This window comes from Fopius arisanus, unplaced genomic scaffold (assembly GCF_000806365.1).
Source record: "Fopius arisanus strain USDA-PBARC FA_bdor unplaced genomic scaffold, ASM80636v1 scaffold00051, whole genome shotgun sequence".
In the NCBI taxonomy this organism is placed as follows: Eukaryota; Metazoa; Arthropoda; class Insecta; order Hymenoptera; family Braconidae; genus Fopius; species Fopius arisanus.
Window position 1 is genome coordinate 253,706 of NW_011887790.1, and position 19,650 is coordinate 273,355.

At 37.5% G+C, this 19,650-nt stretch overlaps 2 protein-coding genes across 3 annotated transcripts in view; both read left to right on the plus strand.

The window, feature by feature from the left end:
• Positions 1-12,413, plus strand: part of LOC105267873 (zinc finger protein rotund) — a 134,345-nt gene extending 121,932 nt beyond the window's left edge. For both annotated transcript variants that reach the window (XM_011307010.1, XM_011307011.1), the window contains exon 6: positions 10,411-12,413. In XM_011307010.1, coding sequence (XP_011305312.1) covers positions 10,411-11,583 — 1,173 coding nt within the window. In that variant the 3' untranslated portion in view covers positions 11,584-12,413. The remainder of the gene's footprint in view (positions 1-10,410) is intronic.
• Positions 12,414-15,682: 3,269 nt separating this feature from the next.
• On the plus strand, positions 15,683-19,597 carry Vps11 (vacuolar protein sorting 11). The gene is made up of 3 exons (XM_011307013.1): positions 15,683-15,815; positions 15,926-15,994; positions 16,269-19,597. Exons 1-3 carry the CDS (start codon positions 15,801-15,803, stop codon positions 19,419-19,421), a joined length of 3,237 nt encoding a protein of 1,078 aa, XP_011305315.1. The 5' UTR covers positions 15,683-15,800; the 3' UTR covers positions 19,422-19,597.
• Positions 19,598-19,650: the final 53 nt, after the last annotated feature.

A 19,650-nucleotide genomic window follows, 5' to 3' on the forward strand; every position in this document is an offset into this window, starting at 1 on the left:
TTATTGAGACTGTAAGTGAATCTAGTGGTGCGAGTTGAGAAAGAAAAAAAAATCGAAATTTTTGTCTCGATGTGAGTTCAAAAATTATTTACTTTTTTTGTATTGTTTTTTTTTTTCTTTGATTTCGTAGACTTTCTTCGTAGTTTTGGTATTCTTTGATCATCTGTTTCTGTGTGATGAACATGTGGACTTGATTTGGTGTGCAGTTTGAATTGACGCGGGAACTGGAACGTTTTTTTTTTTTTTTAATATTTTTGAGTCACTCCATTCTGCATTGGACTGTGTGAAAATCGGAGTAGATAAACAGAACAGTTGGAGTTGTGAGGGGATAACGTGAGGGAGGGCTCATCGAGTAATATAATCAAGTAATTGTTATTAAAAACGGCCTCAAGCTGGTTTACTCGGGTTACGGGGGATTTGGTACCAAAATGGAGGTACGTGGTATGGAGTATCGCCCTGTACTACCAACTGGTGTTGCACCTACCGGTATTCAGGATTATCACGCCGCGATACCCGATTTAAGTCCACCAAGGAGTCAGGGATCATCGACTGGTGGTGCATCATCGATTGGTGATTATGCACCTAGGATGTATACACCACCAACTCCACCAACACCGCAAGAAGATGAAAAGGTAAATCATCGTTACGAATGAATTTGTTGCCTTTCCAACTAGTATCCAACTAGTACCAAAATTATCAAATCTTTCTCGTATTATCAATAAGTTTATACGTCTCAGGATTAATTCACTGATCAAACGAACGTAAATATTTCAGTTGTCCAATTGATATATTGATATTGATATCTTCAGCACGATGAATCAATCCGTTAGTCAGATTCTACTCTAATTTATCCAACTGCTGCAGGAATTATCAATATTCCTCATGTTATCAATGAATTCGTACGTCCCAGGAATAATATTCACTAATCGAGTGAACGTAAATATTTGAGTTATCCAATTAGGAGTATATGATATATCGTGTATCGTCAGGAGTTTATTTATCCAACTGTTATGAGAGCTATCAATGAATTAATATACCACGAGATTAACATTCTTTAATCAATTAATATCAATTGATTATAAATATTTGAGTAATCCAATCAGGGATACAGCATTAGAATTTAATTCGAGAAAGCAACGGATTGCTACAGTTAATTTTTTTTTCAATGACTTAAAATCAAAAAATAGATCACTTGCATCGTCAACATCAGTACTCTATGGAAAAATTGATAAAAATACTCCCCTGGCTGATTCAGGGCCTTTGATTCTTCCGCCATCACCTGTAGGATTATAAAAAGAAATAGAAATTAAATCCTCCATTAAATAATAATCCAATTTTCTGTAAGAGTATCAAAAGATCATTGATAACTACTTAACGAGTGTCGAAAGAAGAAAAATGTGTTTAACCTGAGACGTGTCGTGTGTCCGAGGGGTCAAGATTACAAAAGATTTTCGTGAAGTAGAAGAAAAATAAGAATAGAGAAGGAAAAAAGAAATACATAAAGTAGAAATGCACCTAGCAGTGTTGTCCCTCTTCTCTTTTCCCATTCATCTCGGTCATTCTTCGCGCGCAATTTTCCAGAAGTGGACGACAAAGACCAGTATGTCACAATAAAGCTCTTTTTTCCGTAAGATGAGAGTGAAGAGGAGGAATGAAAAGACGAAGATGAAATGACAAAAACAAGATATATATGCAGTAAAAACGAAAAATAGTCTTGCATTCGTAGTTGCGATGGCAAAATGAACGATACAATCGATACATGTCAATAAGCTTGTGTATCCCATCGATAAATAAAAATACCAGGAGGCGTGGGTATTTTTATTGTTGAAGGGCAAAAGGCCCTTGGACACCCACTCATCATCCGATTTGTCGACGACGTTCTTGAAACAAGTCAAATCATAAAATTGAAGTCTAATTATTTAGCCGTCGGACTGAGAAGACATACTCTAGTCATTTCTCCATCTGAAAGTGCAAAAAAAAAAAATCTTCAACTGAAGTTTTCTATTTTTGGCGTGCTCTTGATGGCTCAAGATGGCGTCAAAGTGACTACGGAATTAGTCCCTTCCTCTCGTCTACTTTTTTTTTCCTTCTTTTTTTTTTCATAAACCCGAAAAAAAGAAGGATTCTTTCAGGGTTGTTCCGACTCTAGAAAAGGAATGCATGTGTATGCTTTGCAGGTATGTGGTAGAGGTTTTTGGATTGAGGGCTTGCACGGAAGGGAGTGTTTGAAAAAAACGGAGGGGAAAAAAAATGAGAGATGAAGAAAATACGTAGAGCCTCCGCCGCACCGTGGCTTTCATTAAGGAATCGTTAGCGTCATCCTCCCGTCCTCCTCATCAGCATCAACGGCATCTCTTCCTCCCTACTCGCCCCCTCCACCCCCTCGTCCCCTTTTGCCTCCCTCTCCGGCGGGTGCTCTCCAACTCCACCTCTGGAATACCCTCTTTCCCTGCTGATGGGTTGCTACTCACTTTATGACTCTTCTGATTTTTCTCACCGCAAAATTTCTCAAAAAATTTCATATCTCATCAATATATCATTCAGTTAAATCAATAAAGTTTTTGGAAATCGATATCGATCCAAAATATATTGCGATATATCGGGAGTCTTGAACTCGGAACATGACAATGAAGAGAATATAATTCGATTATTACGATATATCGATCCAATTATATTTGTATTATAGTTATTTATTTGGGAAACATTGATATATCATTTTCATTCATTCGCGCATGTGCATAAAAATTCTCAGCGTTGATATCTCTTTAATATAACCAAGAGCGTTTGATATATTATGTGTTCTGAGCTTGGAACTCATTTTGGAGACAATAGAATTGGAGTATCACGAGGTATTGATCTAATAACTTACATTTTGATATTTCGATTGAGATTCATTGACGCGTGAGCAATATGTCGGATATATCCATGCGATAAATTGTATATTCGTCAAATACGAAACAAAAAAAAATCGTGAATGTCTTCAAAATAGGCGATATCTATTGTCGATATATTGTTTATTTCGATTCATGACATTTTACGTGGTCGATATGTCTTAAATATATGAAATATATTGCGATGTATCAAGCGTCCTGAATTCGAAAGTAACTGTCATACAATGGAATTAGAATATCGCACATATCGATTCATATCGAATCGACTTCCCGGTTTATTCAGAAATAATTATGATTTCGTATTTTTAAAATATAAAACAAAGAAAGTGTGAATATCTTGAGAAAATATAACACTCTCATCGACATACCGTTTACTTCAGTCCATCAACATTTCAGTAGTCGATATCGCCTGAATATATGAAATATATTCCAATATATAATGTGTCCTGAACTCGGAACCGACCGCAAAGGAAATAAAATGGGAATATCGCATATATCGATCCAATAACTTTCATTGAAACGGGATATGTAACATTTGCTGAACTTGAACTCCAATTTGGAAAATATAATCTTGTCAATATGACAATTCTACATTCATAAAATATAACCCAAAACAAATGTTTAATAGCATCGGTAAATGTAATATCTCTTATAGATATATTATTCGTTCTGTTCGATAAGAATGAGTGATTCATATCGTTCAAAGTTATGTAATATATTACGTTACATCCGGGCTTCGAGACTAACAGTAAAGATGATAATATTCGAATATCGCGAAATATCAAAGATGATAATCCAGTGACATCCATCATAGGATGGTATGTACAGTCTGATCAATATGAATTTCATTGTGTACAATCTTGGCACAGGCACGTCTCAATACATCGAACATACACTGACACGATAATTCTATATTGGTAAATCTGACACGCCAAAAACATGAAATATCCCGCAAGATTACGATATCCTTTGCCAATATATTGTTTCAACCAATAAAAGCTTCCACGATCCCTATCACATAATTATATTTAACATATTGCAATATATCATGTCTTGAACTCTTAACTGACAGCAGACTCACCAGAATTTGAATATCATGCAATATCAGCCCAATAAATAGCGATATATCGTGATATACAACGTATGATAAGCTTAAATATGAATTAAAAAACTATTATCGATTCTGTGAGAGCTGTCCGTTAAGAAAGGGTTGAATTCGCCGATTTAAACCGAAAAATAGAGTCAAAGTCCCCCCATGTCTTTCCATTTTGGAGGAAACCTCGAAAATGATTTTGCTCCAATTGTCATCCAATGAAATGAGTGTCTATACATTTGTCGGAGCCGAAAAAAAAAGCGAAAAAAAACTCAGACGATCAATTGCGTCCATCGTCCACCGTCGAATCCGTTATAAGCGCACGCATCCCTTTTGTGAGCGCAGATGGCCCCCTCACTTTGATAATCCCAGTGTTGGATTGTGTGGTAGTACATATACGTGTCCACCCGGGCGACACACCACCCCAGTACACTATAGACATAAAAAAAAAACGTGAGACGGGTGAAACCGTGCGTCCCGTTAAAAAAATCCTCCCCTAAAGGCCAATATGCGTTGGCGCTCGCTCCCGCGTAACAAGGACAAACACCCCAAAAAACCCGAATATAGTGAGGTTTCTTCCCTAAAAAAAATCCCACCAACATTTATCGCGAAGATATATCGATATATCGAATCACCGGGCCATTAATTGTACCTCAATTATCCCCCGATTAAAGAGTCCACTGAAAAATTTTCTATCATCAATTAACACCGGAGATGAGAATCACAGGAGCACTAAAATTCAAATCTAATCGTCGATCTTCGTAAACCCACCGAGTACTCCCCGAAAAAAATATCTATATTCCAATGAGCACCTGGTGCTGGGCTCCACTTCAAACAAAGAGATAACGAATCCTCTCATCTTCACTTCTCGATGTAAACAAGAATAACTTCAGCACAGCCAATAAATTTTCACCCAGCTCCAGGAGGCATCAATTACCTCCGCAAAAACAAAAAAAAAAAGTAAATAAAACGAAATGCGAAGGCTTTCGACAGGAAGTCAAGTGAAGTACTTGAAAATAAAAGAGTACGAGAAATGAGAGGGGAAAAAAAATCAGTGAAGAAAGAGAAAAAGGTGAAAGAAGGTGCCTAGAAGTTTAACGGCTTTTCGCGGGACAGCTTATCGTCGCGTCTTGCAGCCTTTAAAATCTGCCCTCGGCATCTAATTTCCGTTAAACCATGAATGAAAAACCCTTTTGCGAGTGAAAAAGATTGTTATTAGGAGGGAAACGATGCTCAATGCAGAAGAAAAATTATTGAAAATTGTTTGGGATTTAATATTTCAATCTTGACGCCCGATGTTACACTCGTTTATAAGAGAACGTCTTATATATCTTTGAAAATGGTTGGGAGAAGGTCTCTCGGCGTTTACGACGGGTAATTGTTGCCAGTCGAAGGCATTCCATCGAGTCATTCCGCGGAAACGCCCGGGAAAAATGTGTCCGCCCTTTCCATCCGACCGAGTATTTTTGCTCACAACTGTAGGTGATTTTTTTTCCCTTCTTTTTCCTTCACGATTTTTCTTTGTCGAGTGCTCCAGATCCTTCTGCAGGAATCAATTTAAAACATCTATAATGTAGGAGTCAACCTGCACTTCTATTCTGCCGTATTTTTTTTTCCCTACGACAACTAACGGATGTTCGTCCAATTTTTTTTGCCGCTTTGTTGTTTCGATTTAAATGATCAAGTTCAGTCATCTTCCTCATTGCCCAGATGATGATGCATTTCACCTGTTGAGATAAAAAACTAATTGAACCAGATAATGAAACTAATGAATTCTCAAATTTAGAAGTGGTCAAGGAAAATTATGAATTTCCGTGTGAAAAGAACTGGTTCTGTCTTGATGACTATGAAAGACGGATGATTGTTGGTCATGATAGTTTCCTCGTACCTTTTTTGTTACCTGAGAATATTTCGGCAGCTGGTAGGTGCCTGGGAATCATCTTCCCTTCAGCTAAAAACTAATCCATCCAATTATACGCCCTTTGTCTTCTAATTTCGGGCGACTTCCCGCTTGAGAAAATAAAAAGTGCAAAATAACATCTCCATAGAGTTGTTATTAAATTTTCTCGTCGGCATTTTCCGGCGGGCGGACAACAGATTCAGTTTTTTTGAGCCACTTAACCTTCTAATCTTCACGAACTTGACCCATTGAATTTTTATGATTGATGTCTCGAGATGAGAGACGCCGGAGAGAGACAGGCTCATCTCAATTTACAGTTGATGCTAGAGAAAAGGTCTCTTCTATTTTTCATCCCCCATCGAATTTTTCCCCTGGGGTATGGCACAACACTGGGTGCATGCTCCCGGCATTGTCCCATATCCACTTGAGACTACACGTCTCTCCGACTTCGAGACATGTGATGAAGAAGGAGGGAGTTGAGGAAAAAAAAAAGAAATAGTCAAAGATGGCGTAGGAAATCGTGACTGAGAGAAGGCGAAAGAGATCACTCCGCGGCCTTGTCGCGACGACGTCCTCCACCCGGTGTTTGTATGTTTGTGGCATTTTTTATGGAGAATTTTTTTTTTTTATTTCACATATTCGCTTGCGCCACGTAACGAGACCACAGTCAGAAAGAGAGAGGAAAAAGGCGTATTTGTAACGACCCGTGGAAATATGTGTGGCGTGACAGTGGCACGCACGTTTATAACACAATTGTAGAACGGTGACACATACAACGTTCGGTTTTCAATCGATAGGTCTGAGTGGTAGGCAAAACAGGGTTAAGGAAATACCTCAGTTCCTGAAATTTCGCCACATACAGTTGAAAATGTATTCAGCATCTGTCCGCTAGCGTACACGAATATCGCCATTTATCGCTAAAGTTTGAGTTCGATATGTGCGATATGTTGCGATATAATCTATAAAATCACCGTGAAATTCAATTTCAAAGATATAGGCGCGTGAATATCGCAGTTTATCGCTCATAATCGCAATAATAATTCGGTTTATTCAAAATTGCTTCTCTAAAATTACCGGAAGATGACTTAAAATCGATTGAGCCATGTCTCTTTGAACATCTGCTGGGTCTTAGTGCTAGCTGTAAAATATTAAAAAAATACGTAAGTTCGAGAAATTTCACGATTTTTTACGATAAATCGCGGAATATTCGTCCAGAATCTGTGAGCATGAATATCGTCACTTGGATATCACAAGATATGGCGGATTTGCATTATCGAAATGTGCGATTAATTGCGATATAACTCGTACAATGAACCTGAAATTAAATGTAGAACAGATTAGCCCGTGAATATCGCAATATATCGCACCTGGGTATCCCAAAAATTCGGCAGTTACACTTGAAATATTCCTAATAAGTAACTCTGTGAAAAAGCCATTACCTGAAACCTGAAATCCATTAATAAAATCGGTCGAATAATTTCTCCCTGATCATCCAGTTGGCCTGAGTGGCAACCAAAATATTAACGAAAATATTTGGATTACTGAGTATAACTCTAATATCACAATATATCACGGGCTTTCGGGATCGATACACGCGATATGTTGCGATATAATCCGTGAAATGAACTAGAAATCCTGTGTGGAAAATACGAACCCGTGAATATCTCAATATATCGGTGATATTCATAAGAAAATTTGGGCAGTTTCACGTAAAATTACTTCCATAAGTACCTCTTTAAAATCGCCGGAAGGCAATGAATAAAACGAACCAAATGATTTCCCCGTGTTCATCTGAGAGAACGTCAGACTGGTTTGAAAATTATGGAAATGTTCCGTCTTCAATTCACCATTATAACATCCCTCTCATCTTCTCTTTCTCTCGTCCCACCAAACAAGACCGATGACGGATGGGATGTATAGCATTTTGGCATATGGGTATACAACGTTATGCAGTGGGGCGGGTAAAAGTGGGGAGATGAGGTACATAAGTGGCCCCTTTTTTCGAGAAAAATTCTCAAAGGGCCCAGATTTATATTCCATTCTTCTCGGATTTTGTATTCTACTAATCTGTGATTCTTAGACGTTTGGTACTCTTGCCGAGTGAAAATACATTGGAGATTGATCCGCCAATTTATCGCTCCGAACTAGAGCCTCTCCATTCAATTGGAAATATAAAAAAAAACCCCCCGGGAAAAGTCTAATCCACTTTGACGTATTTTTTCAATCGACGGAGACGATCTGGCAGGAGGAAGAAAACGGAAAAAATATCTCAACAATTTTTCACTTCCACAATTACCCGAAAATTAACCCGGACAAACAGGAAGAGCTCAGTTATGCATTTTCGTCTCCGTTCGATATTTTTCATCCTCAATTTTTTTGTAAATGAATGTTGTTTTTTCCCCCAACTCTTGAGTCAGTTTAAGAAGTCTAGCCAGTGGCTCATTAATGCCATCATCGTCTGGGTTGAAAACACATCCTCGAGTTATGCCTCTAAAAGTCCGAGGTATTATAACTCCAAATTGACCATGACTCTCACCAAAAGCTGCTCCAACCATACAAATCATCTCGTGTTTCGAGTGAAAACGTCATTAAGGTCGTGAATAATTCGAGAGTTATTATCTCACGTTTCAAAATCCGACGGGATATATCATCGCGTTATTTTAATTATATCGATCGAAAGGGAATAATACGAAGGTCGTCCACATCTCTTCCGAAACAATGAGACAATCCACTGTTGAGCTAGGTCCCGACGGAAGAACTTGGACCTCTCGTCCCCAGTGACTCAAAAAGAAATACCTGAATATATTTACACACAGAGAAAAAAAAATGAAAGAAAAGAGACGGGGAATTACGTGTGGGCCGGTCACCGCGGAACAAGCGAACTTGACACGAACAAGGACGCGTTTTGAAAGGAGGAAATGCTAAAAAAAAATATATAGATATACATATATATAATATTTAAAGTGATTTGAGTCGTTAAAGGACAGACCCAGCGAGTCAGCTGTTTAACCATGAAGAATTACGTAATATCGAATGTATTACAGCACCTGAGAAATCTTAACCTCATAATAATGATAGGTCTAGCTCCTGAACTTGCGAGTGCCTAATGTTTAACCTGTGAAGTCATCCTGTGACCGTTGAGATCGGAGAATTTGAGAAATATCTCGTGACTGAGATAAATTACTTGTATCCGTGGTTTATGATTGTTTGCCTCATTCTCTCTCCATATCCAATCCAAATGGCTTTAACTGAGTGAGAAGTAATTTTTCAATGGGTAGTGCAAATGATCGAGAGAGATGAATGTTATAAAATGTTGCGAGATCTGTATGCGGTAGCGAACTGAGGAGGCAAGAGCGTGAGTCCAGGCCGTCAGGTATATGCCTTCAGGCTGTACATGATAGACAAGGTCAGCCACGACAGTCTATGTATTTAGCGCATGCGTGTGTATGTTTAGCTGGTTTTCATTTAGTCTCAGCTTGATCTTATAAATCAAACCAGGAACTGTTCCCCTCATTGTGTCATAAAAAAGGAAAAGCCCAGTTAATCGACTGATTACCACTACTCCATCCCAATTCAAAATATATATTAATTATACGTCCATGTATTCCGGGAAAAATTGTCATATATGAGATATACTCTGATTATATGTGAATATATTATATTTTACACTTATATATTCGATATATATCTGGTGTATACGTGAAATATATTTGTTGATGATAATCCTAGCCCGCGTGGAAAATGATATATTTGCGAATAATATATAGTAATTATACACTCATATATTTCCGTGAAAAATTCTATGTATCGGGTATATGCGGAATATACGCGAGCACGTGTGTCACACAAATATTCGGCTTATATCTGATATATTAGTTGTATATATCTGTGGAAAATTATGATGTTATCTGTATATCAAATATAATTATGGACCTATATATTTTTTCCGTGAGCGATAGGTTTCACGCGGAGTGAAAAACTTTTTTGAGAAGTGCGTTTTCACAAAATGGTATTTACTACTGTGAGAAAAACGCCTGAGACAAGGAATGTAGTACTTTTCCGAAAGACGAGGAGTTCTCCAGGAAGCACGTCGCTTATTGTATCAAAGAACTGATGTCTCGAAAATTGATAAGATAATCACATTTTACTCGAAGAGAAGAAAAACTTCTATTAAGAAATAATGCACTCGGTCGAAAGATGATGATAATTTATTTACAATCGAAATGTGATTCCTGAAACCGCGAGTCTAGCTGAGTGGATTTACTCTCAAGTTTTCTATTATCAAATCGAATAAAAGATTTTAATGTAAAAACTGGTTAACTTGATTGGAGAAGGTCCGCCTTGTTGTAAATTAATTGTTGATGATTTTTGGGATTATTGAGTATGATTAACTTCGTAAAAGTAAAAAGACGCACTTGTCAGAAAAACAGTTTTCATTGAGATATTTCAATAAGATTTAGCATTTGATGGTTATTTGACAAAGTTAAGATGAACTAATGAGTACCTTGTAATTTCGTGTGTTTCAGATATTCGGGAGTAAAGCGGATCTCCAATTACACACTCAAATACACATGAGGGAGGCAAAACCCTACAAGTGTACGCAATGCTCAAAAGCATTTGCAAATTCATCGTATCTATCACAACACACACGTATACATCTTGGTATAAAACCATACCGCTGTGAAATATGTCAACGTAAATTTACCCAGTTAAGTCATCTACAGCAGCACATACGTACACACACTGGTGATAAACCATACAAATGCCGTCATCCTGGCTGTACTAAGGCATTCAGTCAACTGAGTAACCTGCAGAGTCACTCACGCTGCCATCAGACTGATAAACCATACAAGTGCAATTCGTGTTACAAGTGTTTCTCAGATGAGCCAAGTTTACTTGAACACATACCAAAGCACAAAGAGTCGAAACATTTGAAAACCCACATATGCCAGTACTGTGGCAAAAGTTACACCCAGGAAACATATCTGGCCAAGCACATGCAGAAACATGCTGAGAGAACGGACAAGAGACCACCGATTATTGGCACTGGTTTGAGGCCATCGATTCACGCTATGTCAGCCCATCATCAGGATCCACATCATTATTGGCCGAAAGTCAGTCCAGATTCGGTTATTAGTGAATTACATGATAGATTACCACATCATCATGCTGCTGCAGCGGCTGCTGCTGATTATCATCAGAATCAGAACAATGATATGTTGTTACCATCGCATGGGGGTCACAGGGGTGAAGCCAATATCGAGAATGACTCGAGGCAACAGACACCACAACCACCTGGTAATCATCATCCAAACAGTAGTTCAGCTTTTACTCCAATTTCATCGATATCGATAAATTCCATATCATCGATGCAGCATCCGTTGAATCCACTTAATCATCTACATTATCCTGGTAGTCATCATCCAGCGTCGAGACCCTATCTTTATGAAGCTTTCAACTCGCAAAAGTCATCACCAACTTCTAGCTCCGGTGTTACCTCTGGGACAACGACCAATCAAAATACAGCATCATTTCCTAATCAATTGATCAGCTTACATCAGATCAGAAATTACGCTCATCAACCTAATCTTGGGAATCTTGGTAATCTTGGAAATTTGAGTAATCTCAGTAATCTTGGTAATTTGAGCGCTTCTATGGAGGGGCATACGTTGTTAGGTGGACTCAAAGATAAGCAGTGAATAGGGAGATGAAAGGGAGAAAAATAATTAACAAGTTTGATCAATTATTTTATTTTTTCTCCAACCCTTTGTACTCTTTATTTTTCTGCTATGGTTAATTTAATTTCTCATTAGGGAGGCGAAAGAGGCGAAAGAGGGAGAAATGTGAAGGAAGAATCTGGCTCTGAAACTTGTTTGAAAATTGAGGTGAAAAAAAAAGTTGAAATATTTTTTTTTATGAAGAAAAAATGTTTGATATGCCTCGAAGGCCTTTTTCTTACTCACCGCTTGAACTTTTCAGGGAAAAGTCAAGTGCAGGGGTAGGGGGGAGAAAAAGTTTTTTTTTTTTTCAGTTAATTTTCTTGTCTTTTGTTTGATCAACAAATTAAAATCGAGTTACTGAGCCCGATTGGTCTCCTTGGATGGATAATATAATTAAATGAAATAACTGATGTACTTATTCGCGATTTCTGCAGAGTCGGGGCCGTTTTTATTTTTCATTTATCTGTAGGGAAAATTTTTCTGTTATGTTTAAGGAGTTTTCAATCTGTGATTAAGTGGAATAATGAGGGGGAAAAATTTTTCAGTTTTTTTTCTAATTTACAGAAAATTTTATTTTGGGCTTTTGTTTATTTCACTCAATTGCAGAGAAAGATGGGAAAAATTGAATGAAAAATACACAAATTTAAGCACACACCACGAGGGCACAAATCGCGAGAATGTTTTGTTAGATGCGAAAGAGAGAGAGAGAGAGAGATAGAGAGAATGACAGAGTAAATATTTGGGGAGAGAAAGAATAGAGTAGGTTATGATGGTGCCACGAAAAAGGGACAAATTGGGAATGAAAAGAAGAAAAAAAAATAAGAAAAACACATTGAAAGATGTGTTGACTGCATAAGAGAAACAAAAAGTAAGTGGTAGAGAAACTTCTTTGTACATAGCTATTATATAAATATATATAAATAAAATATATATTATTAATTATTAATATTATTAATTATTAATTAATATTTGGTAGGTGTGTAAGGTGGATTTAAAAGAAGAAATTATGAAATAGACTTAAAAAAATAATAACGGAGAAAAACAAATTATTCTATGTACCTTGTCCGAGGAAAAGTGAGGAGAGGGAGATAACTGACGCTGTCCAGCATTTTTTTTCTTAATTTGGTTTCTTTTTTTCATTTTAATTTTTCTTTCCATTCACTTGGCATTTTTTACTACTCAACGAGATAACATTTCAATGTAATTTTGTACTTTTAAAGATTGAAAAATTATACGACCATTAAAATTCAACTTTTCGTTAAATTTTCTTTTTAAAGTAAACACTCTTTTTTAATATGAAACATGATTCATTTGGTAGTCATTCATAGGAGCGAAGAGATTTTTTAGACATTATGAAAATCGAGTGGGTTATAAATCGAAAAGAAAGAAAGAAACGAAAACTGTAGATAATTTCTTGTTACGGCGCGAGCTCGAGATCAGCCATATTGGAACTGAAGAAATAAATAAATTTATGCTCAAGGATTTACTCATTAATTCATCAAATAATCATTATCATTTGTTCACTTTTATTACGCGATATAGTCGTGAAGAATCATTAGAGAGTTTGTCAATTATTTTTTACCAGGTGTTTTAAATCTCGAGGTGATACTCAATTTTCAATATGGCTGACGATAAAACAAATGTCTATTTTAATCTCGAGTGCGTCGCCCCATCTGTGCTCAAGTTGTTTAACTTAGTTTGTTATTAAGAAAATAATGATATACTACCAATTATAACGAATTAATTGTAATTGAAAACTTAAAAAAAAATCGCTCTTTTGGTTTCTTCGATAATTTCATGTTTCAAAAGCTAAAACCGGACAACACATTCACATTTTGTTTGTATTTTAAATTGAACGAAAGTGATATACAAAATTTGACAAAATAAAGACGCATTGTAATGGATGAGACAGTTAATTTTTACGTGTACAAGGGACAGAGTGAACGATCGAATGTTAGTTAATTTTTTTTTAAATGAGTTTAGAACAAATAATAAAGAATGTTCAATTTACTTTCTTTTATGGGGAACAAATGAACAAAAATTATGAGAAAAAATTATGTTACGGGAAACCGGACCTCGCGCTTTAATTGTGATTTTTTTCTGTCTATTCTTAGTTCTCATTAATTATTATTATAATATGATTTTCGTTTAATAAACTATCCCGTTTAAAAAATCCCAATCATGCTTGTTGTTTTTTTTTTATCAATCAATTAATTCCTCTATTATTTCTCTCGATTGATGAAGAGAACACACAGTCACTCTTGGCATTAATTTTTCAATTATTTCACCGGAAAACTTGTTGGTGGACCAATCAATCAGTTAATAAAGACTATTCGTTGTTTATAAATAATAAAAACAATTATAGTTTGGATAGTTCATTTTCATCCCTCAAATCCTACGATTCAATATGGCTTCCAGAATAAAATCTCTACAGATGCCGTCCAAAAGACCACGAGAGAAATAAATTTAGTTGAGTGATGAAATATCATATCGTTTCACTTTTTCACGACTTTTCTTAAATTTTGTTTTTTTTTTAGTAGAATTAACGGGCAAAGTGAGCAATTGAAATCGAAAGCGAACCCTACTTTCAGTATTTTTCAAGTTTCTTGTTTTATAATTTTTTTATTTTTCATAATTTTTACGGATGTTGGATGATGGACTGAGAGAGAAGTGTCCAGGTGAGAATGCGTGTAACAAAGGAGAGAAAAATAAAACAATTCACCAAACTAAATGAGTGGTACGAACAGAACTGTGATATCTAACTGTAAAAAAAATTATTTGAGGATTTAAATTGAATAGAGAATGAGGAGAAAACTCACGACGATTAAAGAGCAAAATTTTAACTGAATCTAGTAGTTGATCAACATGTATTTTACAATGGATGATTAAGGAACAATTGCGATCGTTCGAGTTCAAAATTCTCAAGTTAAAATCCGTCGATATGAGATGAAAATAATTCCATTTTAACGAGTAGTCAATTTTTTAAAACGAAAATTTCAGCATTAACTTGAGATTTTTCACTATCGAATAATCAAGAATTCATAAGCCGATGTGTTTAATCGTTTCCTGTTTGTAAAATTTCTGAAAGAAAAAAAATATATGCTAAGTGTTTCCTAAAACGAAAAATTATAAACCAAGAATCGAAAGAAACTCTTCAGGCGCGCAATAAACAAATTTAGATTGTAATTTGAATTTTTTTTCATTAAATATTTGAGTGCACTCTCGCGCCTCTTCGTGCCCTCATAACGAAAATTATTTCTAAAGTTTGAAAAATTGTCCCCTACGAACCCTCAACCAACAACGAGATAAATTTTTCGATTAAAAAATTAATACTGAAAGAGAAATTGCAAAATTAAAAAGATATAAAATATTCTTAAGGTTTTACGGTACACAAGAGAATACATAGAAAAATAGAATAGATAAAAATTAATAAAATAAAGGGAAATAACAAAACGGGCGTCGATTGTGTGACGAAATGAATGAAATTTCCTGACTAAATGATGTTTTTCCATCGCCACTTTTTCCAATCTCCGAATAAACGAACAAATTATTTTAGATGTAATTTTTTTACCATCAAATTTTCTGTATAAAATGATCAAATGATATGATTATTGTAATTTAACTCTTCGAAAGTTCTCAAATAGCACAAAATGAATGAATAAAATTCTTGAAGATAAATTCATAGTTGTTAAGATCGTACGCCCGTAGCCAATACGCGTCTATGGTTATAGATTTATTCTAGATGTATCAATAAAAAAAAAAGAATGAAAACGATTAAAAAATCGAGAAGTGGAGTGAAATTGAAAAAAAGTGTTGTCATTCATTTTTATTCTTCAATATAAACCCCATGTTCCAGAGAAATTGTCCATCTTAAATGAATTACTTGCTAATTCTATATCCCAGATGATTATTTGAATCGCCAGTTTGAATTCGACCAGCTGTTGCCATCTTTAAGGTTCAAATTTGAAATATGCTTCACCTCCAGTGACTCAGTCGATAATTCATCAAATGCTGATAATTTATCCTGAATTTTCTTCGGCCCTTCGATTTATCTGATTATCTCCCAGATAACTGTCAAATGAGACAGTGAGACACCCTATTCCCTTGTCACTCCCAACAATCGAATAAATTGAATTCTAACATTCAATTAAAAATTCAGTCCTCTCCATGAAGGGATAAACAACGAGGTCATCGAAATGGCATTTCTCGAGGTACAAATAATCATTTCATTAGAATATTTCTATTTTACACTGTTTCATCAAACTATAACCTGAAAACGACTCATTATATCTAAAAACAAATAATTCAATTAATGTTACAGTGGAGAAGGTTCAACTTTTTCGATTTGAAAAAGGAAGTCGATGGGGGAAAAATCGCAGAAGCTTTGGGGGTGAGACTTTATTTTCTATTTTCTTTCTTTCCTCATTTATCAGAATATCATAGAATTTCCCACAACCAGAACTAAAGCTATTTTATAGAAACAATCAATAGCATTTGATTTTTCCGTGTGTGTAAATTCTTTCACAAATAATTACCTATTGAAGTGTTGAATGACATTCTGTTGAATTCGATGTTATTTGTTACGTTATTCCAATTATGAAAGATTGACTACGAATTTCTAGAAAAAAAATATTTAAATACAGAAGAGAATATAATTTTCCCAGAGTGCTCGAGTGAATGCTTCCACCAGTGGCAATGGCAACCTCATATTTGGCGATGATACCGGGAACATTCATGTCGTTAAAAGAACCTATCAAGTTTCCACATTCCGAGGCTACGAGATAACCCTCTCCCTCGCCGAACAAGTGGAGCACTCAACCTATCTATTCACAATCGGCGAGGACGATCCGGGATGCAATCCCACAATAAAAGTCTGGAACTTTGCAAAACTCGACAAACAAGAGAACCCCACATGCGTGAGAATCACTCGAGCAATTCCCAGTTTCCGGCCGGTTCCAGCAACCGCCTTATGCGTTCACCAGAGTCTAACTCTGATGGCTGTTGGTTTCACCGATGGTTCTATAATGCTGTACCGTGGTGATCTGACACGTGAAAGAAAAAACAAGATAAAAATCCTGAAAGACAGTACAGCCCCAATAACCGGTTTACAAATCCGTTCAACAGGCAAGCAGAATCACCTCTTCGTGGCAACAACCATGAACGTTTACCTCTACAACATAACAGTAAAGGATAAGGAAGTCAAGACAGTCCTGGACAACATGGGCTGTGCAGACAGGTGCAGTGTCCTAGCAGAGACGAGCCAAGACAGTCATTTTATGATAGGAAGGACTGATGCGGTATATTGTTACACTCTAGATGGCAGAGGTCCTTGCTACGCCATCGAAGGTCAAAAGGCGATGCTGGATTGGTTCCGAGGATATCTGGTAATAATCGCGAAGGAATCCGGAAACGTACCTCGCTCGACAACAGTCTCTTCGAAGCCATCGGCAATCGAGCCGATTCCCCCGGGGGCTGATAAACACATGATAACTGTTCTCGATATACAAAACAAGTTCATTGTCTTTTCTGCATCGATGCTGTCGATCCAGGCAATCCTCTCTGAGTGGGGCGGCTTCTTCATCCTCTCTGGTGATTCCAAGCTTTATCACCTAGATGAGAAGGATCTCCAGTCGAAACTGGCTCTCCTCTTCAAGAAGAACTTGTACGACGTATCAATCAGAATCGCCAAGAGCCAGCAGTACGACACCGAAGGCTTGGTCGATATATTCCGACAGTACGGGGATCATCTGTACTCCAAGGGAGATCACAACGGTGCAATAGAGCAATACATCCGGACAATAGGAAAATTGGAGCCGTCGTATGTAATCAGGAAATTCTTGGATTCACAACACATTGATAATTTAACGACGTACCTTCAGGCGCTTCACAAGGAGTCCCAGGCCACTGAAGATCACACAACTCTACTTCTCAATTGTTATACTAAACTCAATCACACGGATAAACTCAAAGAATTCATCATGACGAAGGATCGCGAGGTGGATTTCGACGTAGAGATTGCTATAAAAGTGTGTCGTCAAGCCTCACCTGAGGACGCTCTTCTTCTCGCCAAGAAGCATAAGAAACATGAGTGGTATCTTAGAATTCAGATTGAGGACAAGAATGAATACAAGACAGCACTGGAGTACATGGAGACACTGAACTTTGAGGAAGCTGATGACAATATGAAGAAATATGGTAGTGTTCTGATTACTAATGTTCCGAGTGAGGCCACGCAGTTCCTCAAGAAGCTGTGCACGAATTATCGAGCTGTCGATAAGCCACTGATTGATGAGAATGTTCTTGATGGAACGAATGAGGAGATCGTTGAGAGGTCGAATCCTGAGGACTTTATTCATCTTTTCTTGAACAATTCTGAGAGGCTTGTGGAGTTTCTGGAGCACCTCGTGAAAACTGACACCAAGTGGAGTACAATGGTTTATAATACCCTGGTGGAACACTATCTGCACGTTTGGGGGGCACAGTCCAGTGAAGTCATGAGGGTGCAGTACGAGCAGAAGGTCATCAGATTGCTGCAAAGCTCGGAGGCATGTTTCGATAGAGATCAGATTCTCGTGCTGTGTCATCAGCACAATTTCAGGAAAGGAGTGCTATTTCTCTACGAGGAGAGAAAACTCTACCAGGAAATACTGCAATTTCACCTGAGGGAGAGGGACGACGAGAATGTCCTGGGGACGTGCAAGAGATTTGGACATCAGGATCCAAATCTGTGGATTCAAGCCCTGTGGTGTGTTGCCAGGGATAATAACTCCAGTCCAAAACTCCTGGCGGATATCCTGGGGGTCATCTCCAAGGAGAAGCTTCTGCCACCTTTAATGGTGATCGATGCACTCTCCACGTCATTGAATTGCAGTCTTGGAGACGTCAGGGAGTACTTGGACGCGGTTTTGAAAGCCGAGGAGGAGCAGACGAAGCAGGACGCTGAGTTGGTGGAGAAGTACAGGAAGGACACGAAAAAGCTGAGGGAGCAGATCGACTGGATCAAGGGAAGTACTAATATTTTCCAAGGGAACAGGTGCTCCGCTTGTCATCACCAGTTGGAGCTACCCTCTGTGCACTTTATGTGTCAACATTCTTATCATCAGCACTGCTTCCAAAGTTTCTCAGAGAATGAGAACGAGTGTCCTGCATGTTTGCCGAAGAATAAGCAGCTGTTAGACAGGATCAGGGCGCAGGAGCAATCACAGGATCTTCATGAGACTTTTCACAGTCTGCTGGATAGAGCTGAGGATCCATTTTCACTGGTTGCAGATTATTTTGGTCGTGGGGTATTCAAGAAACTCATGATCATCACTGATGCCGACAGACCTGTGGTTCAGACTCCTGTCATTACTCCAGTGGCTAGACCCCAGGAAAAGATCAATTACAATGCCTATGGCCCTGGGGCCGAGGCCAAAATAAGACTGACTGAGGGAAAAAATACAAGTCTAATTAAGAATGAAACTCGCAGGCTCGATCCCTTCGGAGAAGATCGAAAAAATCAGAAGCCAGAAGTTTATTCCACATCTTTAGAAGCTAATGTATCTGCAAGTCCTCGTTCGAGCAAGAAATCTTCTCCTGTCGCCATCCGGGAAGCCAGGATTGTTAATAATCAGAGTCCCAGGGCATCTCCCGGGGCCAAGGCCTTCGTCCCACCAAAAACTCCGATTGTACCTGCGAATCCTTTCGCGGAGAGTGATTACGATGAGAAGAAGAATCCCTTCGCCGAAGAGGGCACCAATCCTTTCGATGGGGATGAGGATGATAACACTGGGTTCGAGGATGACTATAACAAGAACTTGAATCCCTTCGCTAGTTAATTAGGCCGCCATTGTGAAAACTTTTTTCGTTTTTCAGCTGTGAATGAACTTCTTCCTTGAGAAAGTGTAAATATTTGAGGCACTGTCGTGTAAGTCATTAGATAGATTTATTATTCAATTCGTATGCAAATGTATGGACAATGTACAGTTTGAGAAATATAATGAATGTATAGGAACTGGTGATTATTTTCTGATTAAGTGGATTATGTCATGATACCTATTTATTACT

Bases quoted from the DNA above. Each gene is read 5' to 3' on its own strand.
- Vps11 (XM_011307013.1), top strand. The intron at 15,995-16,268 runs GTGAGACTTTAT...TAATTTTCCCAG, and splicing joins AAATCGCAGAAGCTTTGGGG to AGTGCTCGAGTGAATGCTTC.